Source organism: Sturnus vulgaris, chromosome 6 (assembly GCF_052056855.1).
Source record: "Sturnus vulgaris isolate bStuVul1 chromosome 6, bStuVul1.hap1, whole genome shotgun sequence".
In the NCBI taxonomy this organism is placed as follows: domain Eukaryota; kingdom Metazoa; phylum Chordata; class Aves; order Passeriformes; family Sturnidae; genus Sturnus; species Sturnus vulgaris.
The window spans coordinates 735,649-757,342 of NC_142248.1; the positions used below are offsets into that span (position 1 = coordinate 735,649).

A 21,694-nucleotide genomic window follows, 5' to 3' on the forward strand; every position below is an offset into this window, starting at 1 on the left:
AATAAATGCATGGCTAAATCCCACAAAAAGGACAGCAGGTCCTGCTGATGGGCACTTGGGGAGAACGGCCTGTGGAGTTAAATTGAGAAACCCCCATTTTTGGGGGGCATTTTTCCTCGGTGTGATCCCTATGTATCCTCATCCTTGACCTTAAAGCATGGGCTGCTCCTGGCAGTGCCTGCATGGCTGCTGTGCTTTGTTACCATGACTCACGTAGCTAAGGCAACCCGATGTTGCCAGCAGCAGGGTACATGATGCCTCATACGCGGAAACGATGATCAAATCCCTCCTCTGGAGCGAGCACACATCTCACTCCAGAGACATGTGTCATGGCACAGCATGGCACACCACCAGCCCATCCATCGAGGCTGAGTGTGGCCATCCCATCCCACACCCATAAAAAATCCCCAGACACAACACACATGTGTGTACAAGCATCCCCTCTCAGCAGCCAAATGCTGCTCTCCTGGGAAGGGGATGAAGCCACACTTCTGTGCTAAAATGCCATTTAGGCTTTTAAAAATGACCCTTGTAGACTGGAAATTGCTCTGGGGCAAAGCAGAGGGTGGTGCCAGCATCCCTGGAGAGTGTGGGAAGAGGGAGATGGCTATGTGGGATAAAGCTCCTGTGACTGAATGCCAGTCTGCTTCCCATCACCGTCATCTGGTTCACACTCCCCACTGTGTTATTTCCCCCCTCTATCTAAGAGCAGAGCCAAATCCCTAAATTTTGAGATCCTAGAGATGTCCTGTATTTGGGAGGCAAGGAAAGGTCAGTGCCTGATGCCTTTATATTAAAGGCAGCCATGGTAGCTGTGTTTGGGAGCTCCCACCCTGTCAAGGCACAGCCACGGTGATGTGCTGGGTTGCAAGGAAAAAATCCCTTCTCTTTCTGTCCCCAGTAACACAACTAAACAAACTAAACCCAAACTAAAGGGAGTGACAGTCTCATCCCAGCTGCCAGCCCCAGCTTGGACAGAGACAGCAGCAGCACCTGAGCTGCAATCACTCAAAGCTCCCATTAGCTGCAGCTTGGCCATGGCCCTTAATTATCAAAGCCATCCACTACCTACACGCACTCACACCACCCTGTGACACTTGTCCCTGGCTTTGGTGCCAGGGTACGATGCAGGGCTGCATCACATCATCACCCCTCTCCCCAGGTGCTGAGATGAAACCAGCACCTTGCTGTCAGCTCTTCACCGAAGTTATTAACCCTTATTGTTTAAAAAATAAGGCAATATAATTATTTTTTCTTTCCTCAGGCAAAACTAACGCTATAGACTTGTATCAGCAGTGACCAGCTACCATGGCATGCACTAGGATTAGGGCTGTGCTACTTACTTTTACGTAATTGCCACGTTTCCTGGACCAGATTGCTCTGAGCTCCTTGCAGCTCTCCATTCCTTCCTGAGAAATGCTCCTGTAGGAGATCACTTGTGATTTGGCTCTGCTGCTCATTTTGGATTCAGCTACAGTCACCTTTGCTTTCTGTCTCAGTAAATGTAATTGAATTTTAAAACCTACTTTACGGAATTTCTGCATGATCACAATGACAGAGACCCTACGGTACTTTTATGTACTGGACTTTCTTGTTTTCTTTTATCCACTTAACTAACCCATCTTAGGTAGAAAAGTGCAGCCTTCATACAATGGACATATGTTCAAAACTCAAAACTAGACTCTCTGTTCAGCAAGAACCTTTTTCCACTGTGAGCAATGCTTCCACTTTTTCCCCCCTTTTTTTTCCCTAGCAGTTTTTTATTTTGGCCAGCATTAAGGCAAGTTTACTGAGGTGACAGCTGGGGGAGGCTTTGAATATTTCAAAATGATGGATAAATGCACAAGAAAAATCACCCAGATGAAAGCAAAAACAGAAAGACAGAGACCAAAGTGGTCTGCTGACCCTGCATCTACAGATACAAGTTTCATTTAAAAGGAAATTCAAGTTCTATTACTGGAACTTTTGAAGCAAGGTGTGCACAAACATGCCAAATCCTGCAGCCTTTCCACACCAGAAGCCTTCCTCCAGATGTTCCTTGTGCGCTCCTGACTTGATGCCTGGGGTTTTTTTTTTTCTCTTTTTGAAGTGGCGTCCCATTTCCTGTGCACAAAGACCATTCCCTGTTCCATTTTTGGGCTAAATAGAAAAATCCTTGATTTCTGCTTAATATCCATCTCTGCTCCTGATTGGCTCCAGCTCCCTTATTCTTACAGGGCCTTTTGGTCAGAAACTGGCTTTACAGAGCAGGCCATGAAAATGTAGATGCGCAGCCTAATTGTAACTCAGTCTGGGCTGTTCCCCTTACTGAAACAAAACAAATCACACTGAAAAGTGAGATACAGTGTTGGCTCTCAGGGAAAAGCCTGCAGCGCTTCACATGCCAGGGCACAGCTCCACATATGCTCTGCAGCCTCTGCCCTACCCCACAAGCAGTGATGGCCACCGTGGTCTTCCCAGAGCAATTCCCAGCCCATCCCCCCCCCCCCCCCCCGAAAAGCTCAGCCAAACCATTCCTGGCTCATTCATCAACCCCGGGAACATCACACAACCCCCACCGTTTTTCTGACCCTCCCCACAGATGTGCACGCTGCAGAGAATTGTCAAAGCGTGGCCCTATACTCCAGCAGATGAGTGATTTGCAGCGGAAATGGGTTTGGCTCTGATTTGTTTCCGGGAAATGGGCTTCTGACTCCGCCAATATCCCTGGGAACGCTGCCAGCCTCTTCAAAGGGGCCAAGCCTTGCTCTGTAAGCTCACCTCTGGGGTTTGGCTTGCAAACACCGATAGAGGCGCCGGCCATCCCAGGAGGGCGATGGAGGAGAGCAGGGCTCAAAGTCCAAAGGGTGATGCTGCCCATGGTACATATCTGAGCAAATACTGCTGGAGAAACAGCGTGATCAAGGTCATTAAGTACAGCCCTGCCCTTGGCTGCAGCATCAAGGCAATGGCTGGGAAGCTGCATCAGCCCTGTGTCAACTATCGTGAAGGAATGACAAAATGAAAGGTGTCCAAGAGGAAGGCTCACACGTGCCTCTTAAATATAACCTCCAGCTGCCACAGCCTTTCCTGACTTCCCCATGGCGCTGGGCACTGCCCAGGCTATAACTGTGCTGCCTTCCCAGGAGGAGGGAATGGGTTGGGGGGAGAAAATGGGATAAACCCGGTGATTGCAGGGGATAAAATTAAGGGGAAGCAGTGTTAATGCAAAACCGGAGAGGTGGGTTGCCCTCAGGAAAGGATGAAGGAAGGGTGATGTGCAGAGCCAGTGGGATGAAGCTGCTGGGCTTGGTCAAGTCCTGGCTGAGTGTCTTGGGGTGACCAGGGGCTGGACTCAGACCAGATGTCCATGGGAGATGGCAGAAACCCCCCACAGGCTCGTCTCAGACCCCTCTGCCCAGATAGAGATGAATGCCAGGGTAGATTCAATGCTGTGAAGAAGCCCAGAGCCAGGCCCCTAGGAAGAGTGTTGGGAGCATCCTGTATCCCATGAGGGATCTGAAAAGCGGCAGGGAGTGCTCAGAGGGGCTGTCTAAGATCAGTGGCCCCATCCTCAGCGCGGGGGAGCTATCCTTGAAGGACAGAGGAAGCACGGGTGCGGAAGGGAGCGGGCAGACAGGGTTGGGGTCCCCTCATACGGCAGCAGCAGACTCGAAGCCCTCGGCGAGGCAGCCCGTGGGGGAGGCACCCCTCCCCAGACCCTGGCAAGCTCCGGGACCCTCGCGTGTGCCGGGACCCCGGGCGGGCCGTGCGCGCAGCCCCGCGGGCTCGGGCGGGGAGCGCGGCCCGGGGGGCGGGCGGGAGGCGGGGCGGGAGGGGGCGGCGGGCCGGGCTCCCCGGGGGAGGCACCGGAAGGCGCCCGGCGCTGATTCATTGCAATAAATTGTTCCCATCGCGGCACGGTTCGGTCATCACCGCCCGAGCAGCAGTCGGAGCAAGAGCCAGAGCCACCGCCGGGGAACGAGGATGAAGATGCAAGCCGAGGTGATCCGCGAGGGCGAGCTGGAGAAGCGGAGCGACAGCCTTTTCCAGCTGTGGAAGAAGAAGCTGGTGGTGCTGACCAAGGACAGCCTCAGTCTCTTTCCCGACGGGCACAAGCGGGCCAAGGGCAAGGAGCTGGGCTTCGGCTCCATCCTCAAGGTGGACTGCGTGGAGCGCACGGGCAAGTACATCTACTTCACCATCGTTACCAAAGACCGCAAGGAGATTGACTTTCGGTGTCCGGACCAGAGCTGCTGGAACGCCTCCATCACCATGGCCCTCATCGACTTCCAGAACAAGCGGGCCATCCAGGACTTCAAGAGCCGCCAGGAGATGGAGCAGGCGGCGGGCACCCAGGAGCGGCGGCTGGCCCGGGCGCCCTGAGCCTCCTCCGCCCGCCCGGCCGGCCCGGCCCCAGGTGAGCCCTCCGGCCCCTCGGCGCTGCTGCCGCCGCAGTTCGCGGGCTTCTCGCTTCATCTTTTGAAATTATCTTACTCCCCAGCGCCCGCTTCGGGCAGCCGGACGGGCAGGGGGCTCCTCTCCGGAGGGAACCCCCGACACCGAGCCCCGACAACGCGCTGTGCTGCCCTGCCCGGCCATCCCCGTCACGGCGCGGTGCTGCCAGCGCGGGGCTCCCGGGGAGCGCTGCCCTTGCCCCGAGCCATCGCACGGGGCTCCCGCGGAGCGCTGCCCTGCCCGAGCCATCGCACGGGGCTCGGCTGCTTCTCTGATGCACTGCGGGGAATTTCTGCTCGGAGCCGGGCTTTGCAGTGTGCTGAGAGCACGACACGTGGGGGTGGCGGGGAATAAGAAACAGCACTTGGCAGTGCTTTCCTCACAGAATCTGCTAAAAAAAAAAAAATCTGTGAAAAGAAATGCTTACTCCCCCTTTAAAGCCCCCCCTTTTTTCTTCCTGTGCCTTGTTCTGCGGCTTAACTAACCCACGTCCTCTTGCTACCTTTTAGAGCATACCACTGGACGATAAACCAGATCGAGTGTCTTGGACTGAAATGGGACAGGGTACCAATGAAGGAAAGCAACGAAGAGAGCTGGAAGCAGCTTGGTTTTCTCCAAGCCCGTTGTGGCTGCTGAGCAAAGAGCCCTGAGCTTTGCCTGAGATGCATATAGAAAAACCAAAGACTTTCGTACAGGACTTCTAGCAAAATGTCCACGTGTTTTGAGTGGCACAGCTTTGTGAACTATTATCTTCTATTTATGAGATGCAAGGAAGATTCAATACTGACTGGTGGTGTTAAACACAGTTTAAATTATTTCTAGTATCTATATTTGTATTTATTTTGTTGAATGTCTTTCAGCAGTTACTGGTCTTAATATTGCTTTTGCATTAATGTGTCCATTCCAAATAAATTACTTGAAATGTTCACTTTTTATTACTGTACTCTGGGCTGCAGTAACTTTTGTTGAGGCATATCTGTGGATACAACAGTGGTGAAGTGGCATAAAAAGAGTGGGTAAGGCTTGGCTTTTTTTAGTGCCCTGGACTGGGCAGTGGGAGGTGGAGAAAGCCCAGATAATCTGTTTGTGTTTGACCTTGTCACCCGACCAGGGAAGGAAAATGTGTTGAGGTTCAGTTCTGGTCAGTGGTGGAGATAGAGAAGTCTACCATAGCTTGCAGAAGTGCTCCTCTAGAAGCTCTTTCCCATAAAATCGAGTAATGGCAGCAGCAGAAGGCGCATGAGCTACCTGCCACGGGAAAATGCTGCTCTTTTCGTCCTCCCCCAGCCCCCATAGCTTAGTGCTATGCTAAGGCAAAAACTGGATTCTTGGTTTCGGAATAAGAGCGCCAACGCTGCATGGATTCCTCAGCTTTGTAGCAAAGCAAGCTGAACTTGCTCTCCTCTCTTCCTTCAGCTCTGCAGTCTCTAGACAGAATTAAATTTCTCCAGAATAACTGAAGAATGGAGGCAGGCTCTTTTACTATAGGATCCTGAGCAAAAAGCTTGGATATATTTTTTTTGGATAAAAGTGCTGAAGTTTTCTTTTGTGAGGCTCAGTTCTCACTAATGAACTTGAGCTTCCTCGAGAGCAATGCTGCAGCACACGATTCAGCTCTGGCAGTCAGGACTGTGAGCGTAGTGGGCAAAGTACTCGCTCCAAACTTGGTCATTTCCAGCAGGTAATCTCCCCAATATCAGCCCAATTCCTGCGGGAGACTTTGTACTAGGGGAAGTTGCAAAGTATGTAATTACATAAGCCTGTAGTAAGAGCAAGAGAGACTCAGTACAGGGAGGGGAAAAAACCTGGAAGGAGGGTTGTCCCAGTTTCTGGAAGCAGCAGGGAGGCTCTGGCACTGCAGCCCGGTACGGCAGGGCTGTGCATCCTCCTTGCTGGCACCTCGTGCACAGGCAGGGTTGCACATGACTGAGAATGGATGTAGCAAACCTCTGGCCACAGTATTCGAAAGCCTTTGGCCTCAGTGCCCCCTCTGACCTGAGAATGCTGGAGATGCATTTAATACGGCAAAACAACACTCAAAAGCAGATGTTTTACCCATTTTTTCTGGGCGCTGAAATAAAAGGTCAAACCAGAGTAAAGGCACTGGCTCCTAATCCCTTCAGTTTCAGTGAATCCAAGCTGGAATGCTGTCTGACAACAGCTGAGGGTTGGGGGCTGTTGCCTGCCACGACAACCACTGCTGTGGGGGGGAATGGGAGGAACCCGATAGCTCCAGGGTTCCCGTGGCCCCCAGTTGCTCCAGCACAGCTCCAAGACCTTTGCAAACTGATCTGTCCCTTAGTCTAGAAGAAAATGTAGACAAAACGGAAGGATTGTTCAAATTGTTTTATTCTAGGCTTACGGAATCAAAAATAAAACTCAAGAATTTGTTTCTATGGAAAAAATAAGGGAGTTACTTTCTTACAACTGTATTATTGGCTTTTCACGTCTCCCAGTGGGATTTTACTCTTCAAGAGGTAAACAAACAAACCTAAATTGACCACTAGCTGTAAATAGCCGAAGGAGGAGACTCCAAATTGTTTATATAAAACTCCACCAATGGTTGGACCCACCGTCCGGGTCAAGGGTTGCACTGAGGCACAAATCCCAAGCATGGCACCTAGGAGAGACGGCAGAGACACACAGGGTGAGAATAAGTCCTGGCATGGAAAAGCAGAGAAGAGCACACAAGGTCCCCTTCGTCCCTGATACTGCTCCCCTGCAGCAGCAAATTAGCAAATCACTTCAAATAATTTCTTGCATTAATTTACAGCCGTCCAATTAGGGTTTGTTCTGGCTAGGGAACAGGGACCAGTGTCCACCAGGAGCAAGCTCAGCTCTTCCCTGAGTGGTCTGGGCAATCACAGCACTGCCCAAAAGGCAAAGTGAGTGCTCACCACTGCTGTCACCAGGGTCCAGAGAAGCTTTAGCACCAGAAAGTGCTGCTGAGTATTACACCTGGCAGGGCTGGTAACTACTGCATGGGATTAGGGATGGAGATGTAATTTATAGGGTCACGTTTGAGCCTTCCTAGCAAATCACACAGATTCTTCCAATCTCCTAATTACCTGAGTGGGCCCTGCTCCACCCAAGCTACTACTGCCATTTATTTCCTAGTCTGAAATAGAGAAACAGCTCTCTAGCAGGAGTGAGAGGGTTAGGCCTAACTAGGTCTTTAAGAATAAATAAATAAACCCACAGATAAAGACAGAATTGCCTTGAGATATTCCCCCCCACTTTGCGAGAAGAGCGGATATTTCTATTTGGATGGATATGCGAGCCCTTCACCCGGCTGGGCCAGTTCCCCCTCCAGCAGCTCCCACATTTGCATCCTTAACAGGAACACAGAGGATGGGGAAGCACCTCCAGTTTGGCAAAGGCCAGGCTTTTTTCCACGTGCGGATGGATGGCCAGGACATCCCCTGGGATACAAGGCTGTCCCCCACACACCCAGAATGCTCTTTTGTCCTGCAATCTTTGTTCCGGACAGCCGTCATGTTCAGAGGAGCAGAAAATACTCAGCCAGCTAGCAAATCATTAGCCCCCAACACTGAGAGGAACAGTAAGCTGGCAGTGTATTCAATAAACTTGTGCCCAGCTCTGAAATGATGCTTGCAATTATTTTTTTACTATCAGTATGATTATTTGGGCTGCTGGCATCAGTTTTCCACTAAGACACACGCTGAGGTGTTGTCACCACACACCCGGGGAAGGATGAGGAGAATGCTGTCCTGTATGCAAGAAGAAATGGAATAGAAGTGTGATATTTAACGTCGGCAGTCATGGGGAAATGATGCCCAGCTCCCAGAGAGATCAGGCAGTCAGGTGTTCGTGTAATGCCGGGCAGAGACTGCTGGGCTTTTATCAGCGTGCTTAAAATACTTGTGCAATGAGCCCCAGCCAAGGGTGTAACCATGTGGAGAGGGAAATCTCCCGGGAAGCGCTGCCGAGTGCTCCTCCCACGCATGGGAACACAAAGGCGATGGGTGGGACCTTGCCTTGACCCTTTGCCAATGGGAACCGTCCCACAGCCTCCTAACTCTCTGGGCAGGTTTTGCAATTATTTTTTCCCCTCTAGGTATTTGAATTAAACTAATTACTACGTGCAATTGCCAAACTGGCTCTTATGATTGAGGAGGCACTTTTTTCCCTTTCCTTTTTTTTTTTTTTTTTCTCGAGCAGAAATCCATCGTCTTAAAAGGCTGGGCTCTCCCTCTCACTTCTCCAACATGCTGCTGAGAAAGATAATTTCTGTTTAATGGCTTAAATTAGGTCCCTCGTGTCAGACACCCTCAGGCTTTGGGGCATTGTAAATCCCAGCTCTGCAGCGTGGCCGTAGCTCTGTGGCAGAGCCACACATGTGACAGATCTCATTTAAGGCAAGACCTCTAACTGGGACAAGTCACCGTGTCAGCAGAAAATTTCCTGCATTGCTTCGCGCAGCTCTGCCAACGCACATGCTCACCTTCTTTGTCATAGCTATCTCACCTTCTGCATCTTCCCTGCTCTTTCCTCTCCCTCCATGTTTTTTCTGTTCCTTTTTCCCATGCCTGGCATAACCTGTGCCGGCTGGGAGCCCATCTTCCCCTCACATCGCAGATCTCCTCTGCTCCCCCAGGTTTCAGGGCTGGGTGCTGGCGGCCCTCCAAGACGGGCGACTCCTTTCCAGCTCACATCCTGTTGCCTCGCTCAGATGATGCTGCTGGCCCAGATCAGCCACACGCCCATGGGGCAATCGGGTTTAACCACTAGGTCACTGTCACCAGCGGCCGCCTTTGAACCCGCAAAGCTCAAGCAAAGCTGGGGGTTTCAGTGCCCCGAGCCCTGCCTGGCTGCAAAGTCTCCTCCTCAGGTTCTGACGCACAAATAAGATCAGGACACATGGGCCTGTTACGCACAGAAGCTCTGCTGGGCTTCCTGCTTCCCTCCCTCAGGAATGGGGGGATCTGTGCAGGAACAAGACCTCCATTCTTGGGGAAGGACCAGGCTTGACAAGGAGTACTTGTGTGAATGCAAATTCCCCTGGGCTCCGGGCTGCCCTCCCACCAGCTCACGTGTCCAGCTGAGCAGCCTGTGTGAGTGGAGCTGAATTTTCTCTTCCTGCCTTTGAAGCTGAAGAGAAGGGGAAAAAAAAAATCAAAGGGAAACTAATTAAATAATTTCTGCTACCTTTGCTTCTGCGCAAAGCCTGAGCTTTGAGAGCAAGCGCCAAACCCATCACCCTAGGAAGGAAGTGACCTTGGATCGGATCTAAAGCAGGCTGATAGGTGCAAGGGATGGTGCCGTACCGCCTCCCACCGCTCCCTTTCCTGAGACGCCTATTTAAAATACAAGGACGGGTGACTCAGTGTCTAGCAAGGGCGGACAGGCTACACTCCTACAACACCCGTGCTGAGATGGACACGTGAGCTCAGCCCAAACTCCTTCAGAAAGCCTTTTCCTGACCTAAAGAAAAACCTCCATTGGTACTACAGGCCAGAAGCTGAATAAAAACATCAGGAAAAGACAGCAGCAAGGCTCAAAAGTGATGCTTCCAAGGGCAGATTCTCAATGTGTGATCTCCTTGCATTAGCTAAAAGTTGTTGCAAGTGAGTGTCGAAGTTTTCAACACAGCGACAGCAAAGCTTTTCCTAAAACCAGATTTCCATGCTCTCAATAAGGGATTCTAACGTGCCGCCAAAAACCTCTGTCTGCAGAGCCAGTCTCGGGCTCGCAGAGGAAGGAGCAGCCTTTAGGAGCAGCCTGTATGGGTGGAGCAGCCTTTGTGGGGTGCCACCCACGGCCAGGGATGGATGGCAGGCATTTTAATGGCTGCATTTCTCTGCAGACACCCACGCCGTCACTGCTGCAGCTGCTGTGGAAAGGCAGCCTTGCCGGCTCTGCTGTGTCAGGCATTCCTGCCTCAGCCCCGGCCCCTGCCCGGCTACATCCAAAGCAAGCACAGGACCATTAGTACCTCTTCCCCCAGAAATATTGGGAGGAAAAAGCACAATTTGAAAGGTGAAGGCCAGGGAGAAGTGGGAGAGAAAAGGTTGCCCCCAGTGCCACAATGCACTGTTGAATGCCCAGTTTTGAGCCAGCTGTAAGTCTGCACTGTAGTAGCACCCAGCATGACATGAGCCCAGGATGGACAGGCAGCAAAAGCTGCCAGTAGCCCATGGCATCCCCTGATGACCTGCAACCTGCTCCTGAGCATCTGCACAGCTCTGCAGACTGCCTCCATCCTCCATCCCTGCAATCCTGCTTCACCATGGGAAGACCATCCCTCTTGCCGAGGCATGGGCTGGCCTAAAAACATAGGCAAGCAGGGAGCAGGGTGAGGCAACTAAACTCATTTTCCTCTGACCAAAGCTTGCCTCTGGGCTCCAAAAGCTAAGCACTGCTCTGGTTTTTGTCACAAAACCCCTTTGAGAAGAGCCTGGATGAATTCCAACTCGGTTGTATGTCCCAAAGCCGCTTGGTGCTCTTCCCCCCTGGATCTCCCTCACACGAACATTGCTCCAAGTCATGAAGCAGCAAATTTTCTTCCTGGCTGAGCAAAGGGGCTGAGACTCTTCCCAGGGAGGTGAAGACTGGGGATAAATGGTCCTCACAGGTAGAAATATCCCACTTGAAAATCACAGGCTCCCAGCATTTGTAGGGGATGTAGTGGGTCAGCTCTGATAAACTACTGAAGTGATTTTCAGAAAAGCTCTTCACCCAGAAACATCTCCAAAGCGCTTTATAAACTTCAATAATGGGCTGTGCAAACTACAGCTCCCATTCTTGGTAGGGTCTGCACAGAGGTATCTGCTCAGACAGCTGCTAGGGAAGATGAAGGGTGCAGACTGGCACCCCGGAAAGCCTCAGCTAAAGCAAAGACTCTCTTGGGTACCTGCTCTGGGAGCAAACGCTGAAAGGGCTTGAGCAAAAGACATCAAACCAGGTTAAGCCAGCTCCATCCCTGCACAAACTCAGCCAGGCTCCCAAGACAATAATGTAGGCATATTTCCTTCATCAATAGAACTAAAGCCCCAGGTATAAAGACTTAAGTGTCTACCACTGCTGTCTTGCACAGAGAAATGGAGGAACTCTGACTGAAACAAGGCCGAAACAGAGAGAGGGGGCAATTATTGCATCAGTCAAAGCATGTTTGCAAAGAGTAATCCAGAATGCCTTCCTGAGATACCCCACGTTAAAACGTGTGAACAAGCAGCCCTCTCTGACACTGCCACAGTGGAAGAGCAGTGTTTTTTGTTTTTCTTTAACATACTTTGGCTTTCCATGGAAAAGAGAGCTTAGAAAGCTCTTTCCGTGCCCACCACTATGGATGTCAGCAGGCAGCACAGGACTGGGAGCACCAGGTCGTGGGATGCTTGCTCCAGGTTGTTCAAGTCCATCCTGTATCAGCCCCACCAGTCTCGTTCATCTGCTCTGCTGACAGCCACCGTGTGCCCAGCCAGAGCTGAGTGTTCACGCAGTGCTCTTGAGGCCCCAGTGCTCCAGAGCTGTGCTGGGAGCTGGGAAGTGCCCAATGGCCTCAAAACTGAGAAAATACCAGTCTGACCTTTCTTGATGAGTCTTACCAGTGTCAGAGGAGGGCACAGCCTTGGTGAGGATGCTGTCAGTGATGGTGGCCAGCATGCTGAAGGCAAACACCAGCGGCACTGCAATGATGCAATAGTGCCACACAGTCCTCATCAGGGCCTAAGGGACAGGACACAACAGAACACACATCACTCAAGAGCACAAACAGTGACTCTGTGGCAAGAAACAACCTGGAATAAAACCACGAGTCAAACCCAAGACTTAGGGAAATGATGGGAGCCACAAATGATCTGTGGTGGTGCGGCTTTGGCCATTGTGGGGTCTTTCACAGCCTGCCATTTGTCTGCAGTGAATTATTCCAAGCATGCAGAGCAAACGATACCCTACAATCTGGCAGCACGTTTCCCCAGCACTGCTGTGAGTATTTTTAGCATCTGGGAATTAGTGACGTCCCTGCACTCTTCCCCCTTCTGTCTTCTGTCCAACTCCCGAGGAAATGTTGAACAGCAGATGTATGTGGTGTACTTCAGGAAGCTTCCATTACTTATACAAAACAGCCTAGAGAAGGCTTTTTGGTTCATTATCATAAATAATTAAAACTAAACCGAGCCTGTCAAAATAAATGAGCGCGGTGCGTTATGTAACACCATACCTTTGGGATTTCTAATCCTGTTCTGCTGCTTCCCTGCTAATAAATTCACCAAATTCAGTAATCTGGAATAGGTCTTCTGGCCATGAGCACACATTAGCGAGCATAATTAGGGAGAGTAATGATTTTGTTATTGCACATATTCTTAGTGGAGACATCCCTCCAGCTGTTTAATGCTGAAACAAAAGCGGTGAGGCTCCCTAAGCTGTAGGGCTGGAGCAGCTTCCAGCTCATTCACAAGCCCTGCTGGTCAAATGAATGGATTTCTCTGGGGCATGGAAAGGAAATTCCCCCTTTATTGCAAGTCTCCTGCCCTAACCCATGTCTCAAGGTGTATTATTGTGGCTGGGAAATATTTCTGTCACTGGTTTAGCCAGAAGTTTCATTCTCTGGAGTTCTCTGTCCTAAGATCTGATCCCTGCCTCTTGGCTACAGAAGATGGAGAAGCCCAGAGACATCGCTCACTAATGACTTGGAAATGTTGAGGTTTATTCCTAGTTCCCCTCTAGAGTCACACACAGCCAGGTTTTTCTCCTCAAAGGGGCTCTTTGCCTACATTTTGGTTAAGATCTAGGCACTCCTGATTAAGGAACCAGAGAACAAAGACAGAGGAATAGGAATTTGGTACATAAACAAAAGGAAGGAGAGTAATTCCTTGCTAGGGCAAATGTCATTGCAGGACAACATTGAGGAGCTCATAGGAAAAATCAGTTTTAATCCCTCCTGCTTTGTACACACTCTCTCATGGGCTGGAGCTAGTGAGCAGAAAAGAGCAGAGGCATATCTGTGTCTCCTGTAAAACAAGGGGAAATAGCTCCTCACTTCCCTGGGGCTGAGGGAGAACTGAGCCAGGCAGAGCCCAGTCCTTGCTACTCCTCAGATGCTGGGTGGTGAGTAGTTTTTATGAGATGAGCAGATCTGAAGGCATTTTTTAGGTGAGAGGCAGAATCAGAAGTCTCAGCAGACAACTTGAAAAACAAATGCCTGGGAAATGCAGGCAGTGAGGCGGGATGAGGTACAGCCGTGCCTTCAGTCAAAGGGAAAAAACTTCCCCATCGCAAATGCCAAGCCCTCCTACAGCCCTGCCCACGCTCTCCCAGCTCACATCTGCAGATCAGACTCTGCTTCTTCCCTCCTCCCTTTATCCAGGTGTTATTGCCCATCTCCCAGCCCACCCCTTCCCTTCTCCAGCTGCCTGTTGCTGGGAACATCCTGCAGCCTCTTCCCAAGCTGCAGTGCTGTCTGCTGCTGCTTGTGCCAGCCTTCCAAAAACACTTCAGCCCACCTCCCCTCCCTCTGATATCAGGACGGGTTCTGGAGTGTCTTTTATTAACAGCTAGCCTTTCTCCTCACTTCCATCCTTTGGGGAGGGAAACTGCTGCATTTAGAGGCCACATGCTGCAAGAGCACAGCAGGTGGGACGCTCCTCCACCAGCAGCTGTGAAGGATTAAAAGCTTCACCCAATAACTTCTGCATTTGGGGCTGCTGCTGTGACAGCACTCATCCCCACTGAGACAGAAAGCCACCCTAGAAGCGGGTGTTTCCTCAGCAGCCCCTTGGACAGAGCGCTTTTCAACAAGTCAAAGTCCTGGGCAAAGAGGATCGCAGCTGCATTTGCCTATGAATAGTTCTCATGGGAAGTCACTGCTGACCCTGGTCCCCAGGCCCGTGCTGTCAGGATGTCCACAGCCCTCCGGGCTTGGCATAATTACTAATTCTAAGATGATTTCCCTTCCTGGCTCCTGGCTCTCCTCCCTGTGCAGCCAATGTGAGGCTTCCTGCACTGCAACATCTGTGCTGCCCCGTGTGCCCCTCCACTGCCATCGAGGCTTTCTCTCCTACCTCCACCTGACTCCAGCCTTCCCTGGAGGTCAGTGAGACCTCAGTGCACGAAAGCCATATAATTCATGGTTTTGGGACTGGGCTTCAGCACAGCACAGTCCCAGCAGCACCTGCCCTGCACCTGGCTGGGGGTGCTCATCTCTCCAGACAGGCCAGGTCCACCTTGGTGTCACCTAATTGCTCCCACTCATGACCAAAAAACAATGGGGAGATCTTCAAAGTCCTTCCCAGGCCATGCTCAGGAGCACTAAGCTCTGTGCAGATGTCCCATGTTAAGGGGGCATATTGATTTCAGCCAAAAGAGCATGACACCAATTGGAAGAGACCCTTCCCAAGCATTCTACACCTGACAGAACCCCTGGGAGCCTCAAAAACCCCAGGGAGAGGGACCAGGCTCCACCTGCAGAGCCAACCCTTGGTCTGCACCCATCCTTCCTTTGCAGCCTCATCCCAGACATGATTTAGCCTCAGATTAGCTAGGGTGTGTAGGTGCCTCATCTCATCCATGTAGCTGGGAACCACAAACCTCAACACCCTCCAGGACTTGGCCTGACCTCCCCATGGCTGCAGCATGGTTGTGGAAATGGCACTCATCCTACCTGCAGCAGTGAGAGCACCAGCGTCCTAGCATCAAGGCTCAAGGCCAAATCCTGCAGGGAATGTTGAAAGGCTGATGCAGCTTCATTGTCCTTTGGGTCCACTGCACTGACAGGGACTGCAAGCACCTTTCCTCCATCCCCATGGCCCAGGCAGAGCTATCAGTGCCCTGGACATGGCTTATCTGAGCAAACACAGTTCCCAGCACAGCTACCTACATCCACTCAGTTTTCCAATTAATATTTGAGATTGATCAGCTGTCACCCATACGGACACAACCAGCAACAGCTAACATCACTTATCCCAAAATGGAGGAACAAAATTACTGCCTTGCTACCTCCTTCCCCAGATACTCTCATGTTGGGGGATTAGATAAAAATAATTCCACAGAAGGAGAGTGCACAACCTCTGCTGTCTCACTGCAATATGCAACTGCAATAATTTTTCCCCACCGTAATCTTCATTTACTTTCTGGGTAGTCCAGGAAATGCAGTCACTGACAAGACCAGGCCAGGATTTCTGTGCAAATCTGGTGACTCAGGAGGGACTTAGTGAGTTTCTGTGCAAGATTAATTTATTTTTTAATCCCCGTAACTATTACTCACACGGCTCTTTATCATGGTTTGGTGCAGTGCTGACGTTGAGCGCGGCTCTGTTTGTGCAGAGGCCCAGCAGAGCTGGTTTTCCCTGCCCTGAAGACCCCCAAAGAGAGCCAGAGGTGGCATTTCCAGGGGCGAAGCTCACAGCCAGGTCTCACAGGCCTTGTGTTTGTGACATTATTAAAGGCATTCTGGGTGATTTCCCACCCGCCTTACCATGCCTAGGCCCACACCAGCAAAGACAAAGACGCTGAGTCGGAGCAGGGTCATCTCTGTGCAGTGACTAGCGAGCTTCCCAACCACCAAACCCTGGACAACCTGGCAAAGAAACACATAAGCACCATTAGGCCTGATATAATATAATAATTTAAACAAACGCAAAAGGGAATTGCTACTTTCATCAAGCAAACAGGTTCTTCCATCAGGGTTTCTTTGATAAAAAAGGACTTCACTGCCACAGTAAATGACTGGAAGGCGGGATCCATTATTTCAAGTGTTCTGCCTTCTAGGGGAGAGATCCATCCCATAAGCTGGAAGCTTCACTCAGGGTGCATGCCTGAGTTTATCATCACTGCCTACTCAGCAGCAGTGACTGAAACTTTCTAAAAATGCTTGCAGATACAACTTGTGATGTGTGAAATAGATGGGATATGTGTTTGTGAAATACAGTTAATACTACAGTCTTCATTCTTGGCAAATCCTCTCAAAGAAAAACTGTACATTTGTAAGCAAAGGAAAATGCCTGTAGTACCTTCTCTTGCCATTATTTTGAACTATAAATATGCAAATTGGGTGGTTCATAATTTTTAGGCGGGAAACAAGTATGACAGAGATGCTAATATGCAGTCCCAGCAGTACACGCAGATGTAAAGGGTGGGGAACTGGTTCTACCGATTTTAAACAAAAACTAGGGGGGAGGGAAGAGGGAAGGGAAGAGCAAAATATTAAAATCCCAGAAATTATTTGACTTTTCCAGCACTTTGCAGAGAAGGATTCCCTCTTTTTTTAATCTGTTCAGCATCTCCCATACTTCAAGTGAACCTGGCACAAGTGGACATGAGAGGAGAGAGGCAGGAAGAGATCATGGTTAAAAAGTCTGACTGACTGCAATACAGGTAAGAGACAGGAATCTACTGAGTTTTCCCTGCCTTAAAGGGTTTGTTTGATCCAAATGAAAACCCCTCTGACTTGAAAGAGGAGCTCTAGTTCAAAATGCTTTGTTTGGTGTCTTTGGTGGGCTTTCTTTCTGTGGCAGTCCATCTTGGAGAAAACTTCAGTGGTCTTCTTGGAGCAGGAATGATACTACACTCCACTACAATACACTCAACCTTGTTGTGTTAGTCCTGAGGCAAAAACCCAAAGTCAGCTGAAAGGAAATGAGTGCAAAATAAATGGGAAAGCAAGTAAGTTGTTAAACAGAATGGAAATGTTAGTCTATAATAACCAATCAAAAAAAAAAAAAAAGGCAAATAGCAATAGAATGAAAATGGAGTTGACATAAAGAACAATAGCTACAAAATTAATGTATTTCCAACAGCACACAACTGAATGGAAAACCATCAAAATTCAACTCTTCACTTTGCTTCAGAGCACAAAGGATTTTTGACATGAGGGCACATCACGCCAAGAAGACATTCTAGCTCCTGCCTCTCCTTTTTTGTCATTGTCTCTGCCTTTGGCCAGGGCTGGAGAGCTTGGCTCACGTGTGCCCAGTTGGCACACTGGCACAGGCTCTGCTGTCCTTCCCTGGCCGTATCACCTGTCAAGTGGCCTCCAGGTGGACCTGCTGTGGCACGAGGCTTGGACAATGCCTAGGGTGACCTGAGTCATCCTGACCAAAAGCCCTGCCACGAGAGGAGGCTGATACCAGCTCCAGCAGCTCCTACTCTGGGGGTGGGTGGGGAAGCCACTGAGTGACGCTCCATTAAGCTGAGTGCTCCAAAAAGGGAGACTCGTCATTAACTTTTTGCAACTTCCCAGTCCCTCCTACAGCTGGGGCTGTGCTGAGTCACATGGGATGGGGGCTGAGCCTTGTCATAGGACATGGATTGACTCAAGGATGGCATCACTTGAACCCCGGTTCGGCTCTGCTGAGCCATTGGAGGAAAGGAAACATTTCCCAATTTGCCCAGACTTGAATGGCATATTTTATTGGGATGCACTGTGCAGGCACAGCCCAGGCCCTGCCCTTCCTTGAGTCATTATGGTATATCATCAGCAACATCCCTGGTCTGATGGCCATGGGAGTGGCATTCCCAAAAACGTTACCATCACTGCACATGAACCCGTGCATGAAGGCAACAGGCACCACTGCAGCAGCGACAGGCTCTGGGCAGGCAGGACCTAGAGAGGTGCAGAATGAGCAGAGCACAGGGATGGTCCTCATGCCAGTGCTGGCGTTCCCTGTGGGCTTTCCCACCACTTGGGCTGTGGAATAAAAGCGCCAGGTAAAACATCACTGCTGAATCAACCAGCTTGGCAAGGGGACTATTTCCAAAGGCAAGAATGAGCCCAAGTCACCTGCTTTCCCCTTGGGGCTGGGCAGCAATCCTGAGGTTGTACAGATGGGCTACCTGGGCTGCCTGCCTTCCTCCCCAGCACGGGCGCTGCTGATCTAGCAATGCCTGCCAATCCCAGGCAGGCAAGGCCCATCACCTGAATTTGGACACAGAGCCTTGATTTAGGTGCTAGATAATATTTCCAGCCACCAGTAACATTGATCCCACTTCCCAGTCTGAATTCAGACCTGAAAATCCATTACTTCCAGTCGGCAATTCTCCCTGAGGTCAGAGCCCCTGGGCATGAGCAGCACTCACCTGCACAGGCACATCTGGGAAGGTGAAAGGTGGTTCCTGTGCACTCTCCTATGCAAGATTTTGGACACAGTTTACCAGGAGATAGCAGAAACATCCCAGGTGACTTGGCCATCAGCACTCCCATGGACAAGCTCTGGTAGCTGATAAATGGATTTTATCCTTATTTTTATTCTTACTGGTGTGTTCTGGACTTTTTCCTTGCACATAAACTCCTTTTGAGATTGACTTCGGTGGGCCTTACCCTCCTGCATTTCATTTTGCCTGGATGCTACTTGCGTTTGTAACCTGACCGCCTTTGAAGTCGGGGAAGAGCCAGTGTACCTGGCTGGAATGCCTTCTGCCATCAATAAACAAAAGAGAGAGGAAATTGTTTGCAAGTGAAATAACAGGCACTGCCTGTGGCTGTGTACATATGTCACAGGAAAAACCAACTCATCTTCCCCCCCTTCCCCCCCCCCCCGCTTCTTTAAAGGCAAATAAGTCTCCCAGTAAATGCATAAGAACAGCCAAATCTCTGTTCATCATTTTCTGGATTCACCAAGCTGGGGATTTGTTACACTAGTCTAGCAAATCACATGGAAAAATACTCTCTTGCCTCTATCACTGCATTTGGTTTCTGGGATAACAGCAGCTCCCATTTGCTCAGAAAACCCAATTACCCATTTGACTGTTAACCTCTAACAAATTTCAGGAACCCCTTGCAGGATGGAAAAGACAGTTTGTATTTGAAAGTCCAAAGTGCCAGTTTTTGGAAGACTTTTGAAGTACCAGCCTTGCTGCACAGAGCTGCTGCTGGGCTGACTGGCACCTGCAAGAAGCTGACCTCACCTGTGGAGCTTAGAGGAGTTCTGCAGATGCTCAGCTGGCCCTCTGCACTCAGAGGACATGGCACTGAAGATCCTTCCATCAGCACTGACTGAAAGCTTGACAGAGCCCAGCAACAACATAAGCTCCCTTTCACCCGACAGCTCAGAAATGAAAAGCTGTGAGGAGGTCGGGAAGGCAGACACAGCAGGCCAGATAAGCTGGTACAGCCTTGTAGAGAAGATGCAGGGCCTCATCCCTAGCACAGATAGCATGATTCACATCAGAAGCAGCCTCCCACGCCCTGGACCCGTATCTCGCCTTCGAAATTGTGCTGGCTGGCAGTTCCCAGGAGAATTGTGCTGGCTGGGGAGGGACCTGCTGGGGCAACCATGGGGGTCAGCACAGACCACGGGGCTGCTCTGCACAAGCTGAAGGTGCTGCAAAGTCCATGCTGGGGGAAAAGGGAAAAAAACAAAAAAAACCCAGCCCATGCTGTTCTACTGGCACAGCGATGCCTGAAATCACCCGAGTAGTTGAGGTCCTGTGGAGGAGCAGGAGGGCGGTGGGACTGGAAGGAGGGCTGATGGTGAGGACCAAACTGCTGAAGGCAGCACTTTGTCAGACAGGGGGAAGAGGATGGTGTGTTTTGCAAACTACAGCCTAATCGCTTTCTTTCCCCTCCAACCCACCCCCCTCCACAGATATAAATCCTTCAAAGTGAGGAAACTGGAGAACTTTCTGTTTGTTGTTGCAAGGTCCTTTCACTAAGTGGGTTTTCCCCCTAGGCATACCTGGCTGTAATTAAATCCCCGGCTCTTTAATCATCTCTTTTGCTGTGCAGGGAAAAAAAAAAAGCGAGAGGGACAGACTGGTGATAAGATGATAGCAATGTAAATCTCTCCTCCAGGAATCTCTCTCATCTTTTCAGGATCACTCCGTACCAACTTGTCCCTCCAGAAGCTGCACAGCTAGAGGTGGAGTTTGTATAACAATACAAATTTAAATGCAGTAAATAGAACAGATGTCTTATGATTTCTTGATCCTCAGGGTTATAAATATCTACCCTTTTGTCCCACCCAGAATTCTGTTTGGTGCATTTTGCTTTGGGTTTGTTTTTTTTTTGGAGAAAAAGTTCTTAAAGGAAAGTTTCCCCCACCCCCTCCCGTGGTTTGAAATCTAAGCATCAGATGTGACTTGAGATATCAACCAGGGACTCCAGGTATTTCACTTGCCTAATCCTCCAGCAACATTTTCCGAGTGACATACTACACCTGGAAGGTCTTCATGCTATCACATTTGCAAATTCAAAAAAACCAAAAAAACAAACAAACCCCCCCCCCCAAACAAACAAACAAAAAACCAAACAAAAAAACCCCAACCAAACAAAAAACACCACCTAGGCTCATTTCTGCCCATTACTCAAAATTAAATTATTTATTTATAAAATTTATAATATTTATTTAAAATAAATATTTATCATTATTATGAAATTAATTATTATCTGGAGAGAGATTGAATGGCATCAGGCATTCACTATGAGGGAAATTTCATTTGCATGACTTCTCAGATGAGAGGACTCTGAAAGTCCAGCCCTGGAGGACAGAGGGATTGTGTCCTTGATGGGCTTTCATAACTCTTGCCTGGAGACCTAGCAGTGATCAGATAAAGATGCTTCAAGCACATCATGAGCAAGGGAATCTCTGCAGTGCAGGCTGCCTGGTGCAAAGGCAGCTCTCCTGCTCTCTGCCTTCCTCTCCTCATTTTGTTATCTCCCACATGACTTCACCTGGCACAGTCCCAGCTCATCAGACAGCCCCACACTTTCAGGGTGCTTCAAGAATCCCTGCAGAGACCTGGATTGCTTGAATTACCCCCATGTGCTATTTTCATTTCCCCATCAGTCCATTCCAGCCTCGGTCATATTCCATTTTCTAAGCCACAAGTCTTATTCCTCATCAGACAGTTCTTTGTCTCAATGCTGTCTCACTAGCTTCCCACACCTCCTTTTCTGACCTTGCCTGGCTGTGTCCTGACCCAGACACGAGCCTCCCCTCCCACCCTCACTGCATTTCAACCTGCCTCACACTTTCCTGTATCCCCTGCTGTTAGATGATGCTCACCACAGGATGAGGTGAGGCTGGGGAGCTCTGGATGGGATCCCTCAGGTGATGCCTGAATTTGTGGTGTGTCTAAACTAACAGCCTCCATCTGCAAAGAGGGTAAACACCTCACCTCCTGCAGGGTCTGTGTTTCTGTGCTGATTCCCCATGCAAAGGGCTGTTTGAGATAAAAATTACCAAGAACCTGAGTTTCCAACTTAAAATTAAGTGGACTGACTCAAAGCCTCTCAAAATCTCCTCTCTAGGTACTCTGCAGCTGGCTTGAATGATAGGAGTGAGGAGAAACAGATTCTTACAGT

General features: G+C 49.9%; 2 protein-coding genes across 6 annotated transcripts in view; one reads left to right on the forward strand and one right to left on the reverse strand.

Annotated features, from left to right (window-relative positions):
* The first annotated feature begins 3,818 nt into the window (after window positions 1–3,818).
* PHLDA2 (pleckstrin homology like domain family A member 2) lies at window positions 3,819–5,380 on the forward strand. The gene is made up of 2 exons (XM_014887321.2): window positions 3,819–4,399; window positions 4,947–5,380. The coding sequence occupies exon 1, from the start codon at window positions 3,967–3,969 to the stop codon at window positions 4,363–4,365; it is 399 nt and encodes a 132-aa protein (XP_014742807.1). The 5' UTR covers window positions 3,819–3,966; the 3' UTR covers window positions 4,366–4,399; window positions 4,947–5,380.
* Window positions 5,381–6,768: 1,388 nt separating this feature from the next.
* SLC67A1 (solute carrier family 67 member 1) overlaps window positions 6,769–21,694 on the reverse strand; it is a 62,541-nt gene continuing 47,615 nt past the window's right edge. For 4 of the 5 annotated variants that reach the window (XM_088166665.1, XM_088166661.1, XM_088166664.1 and 1 more), the window contains exons 9-11: window positions 15,869–15,970; window positions 12,003–12,123; window positions 6,769–7,057 (exon numbers count right to left, since the gene is read on the reverse strand). In XM_088166665.1, coding sequence (XP_088022791.1) covers window positions 6,870–7,057; window positions 12,003–12,123; window positions 15,869–15,970 — 411 coding nt within the window. In that variant the 3' untranslated portion in view covers window positions 6,769–6,869. The remainder of the gene's footprint in view (window positions 7,058–12,002; window positions 12,124–15,868; window positions 15,971–21,694) is intronic. The other variant, XM_088166662.1, reaches the window with a different exon arrangement.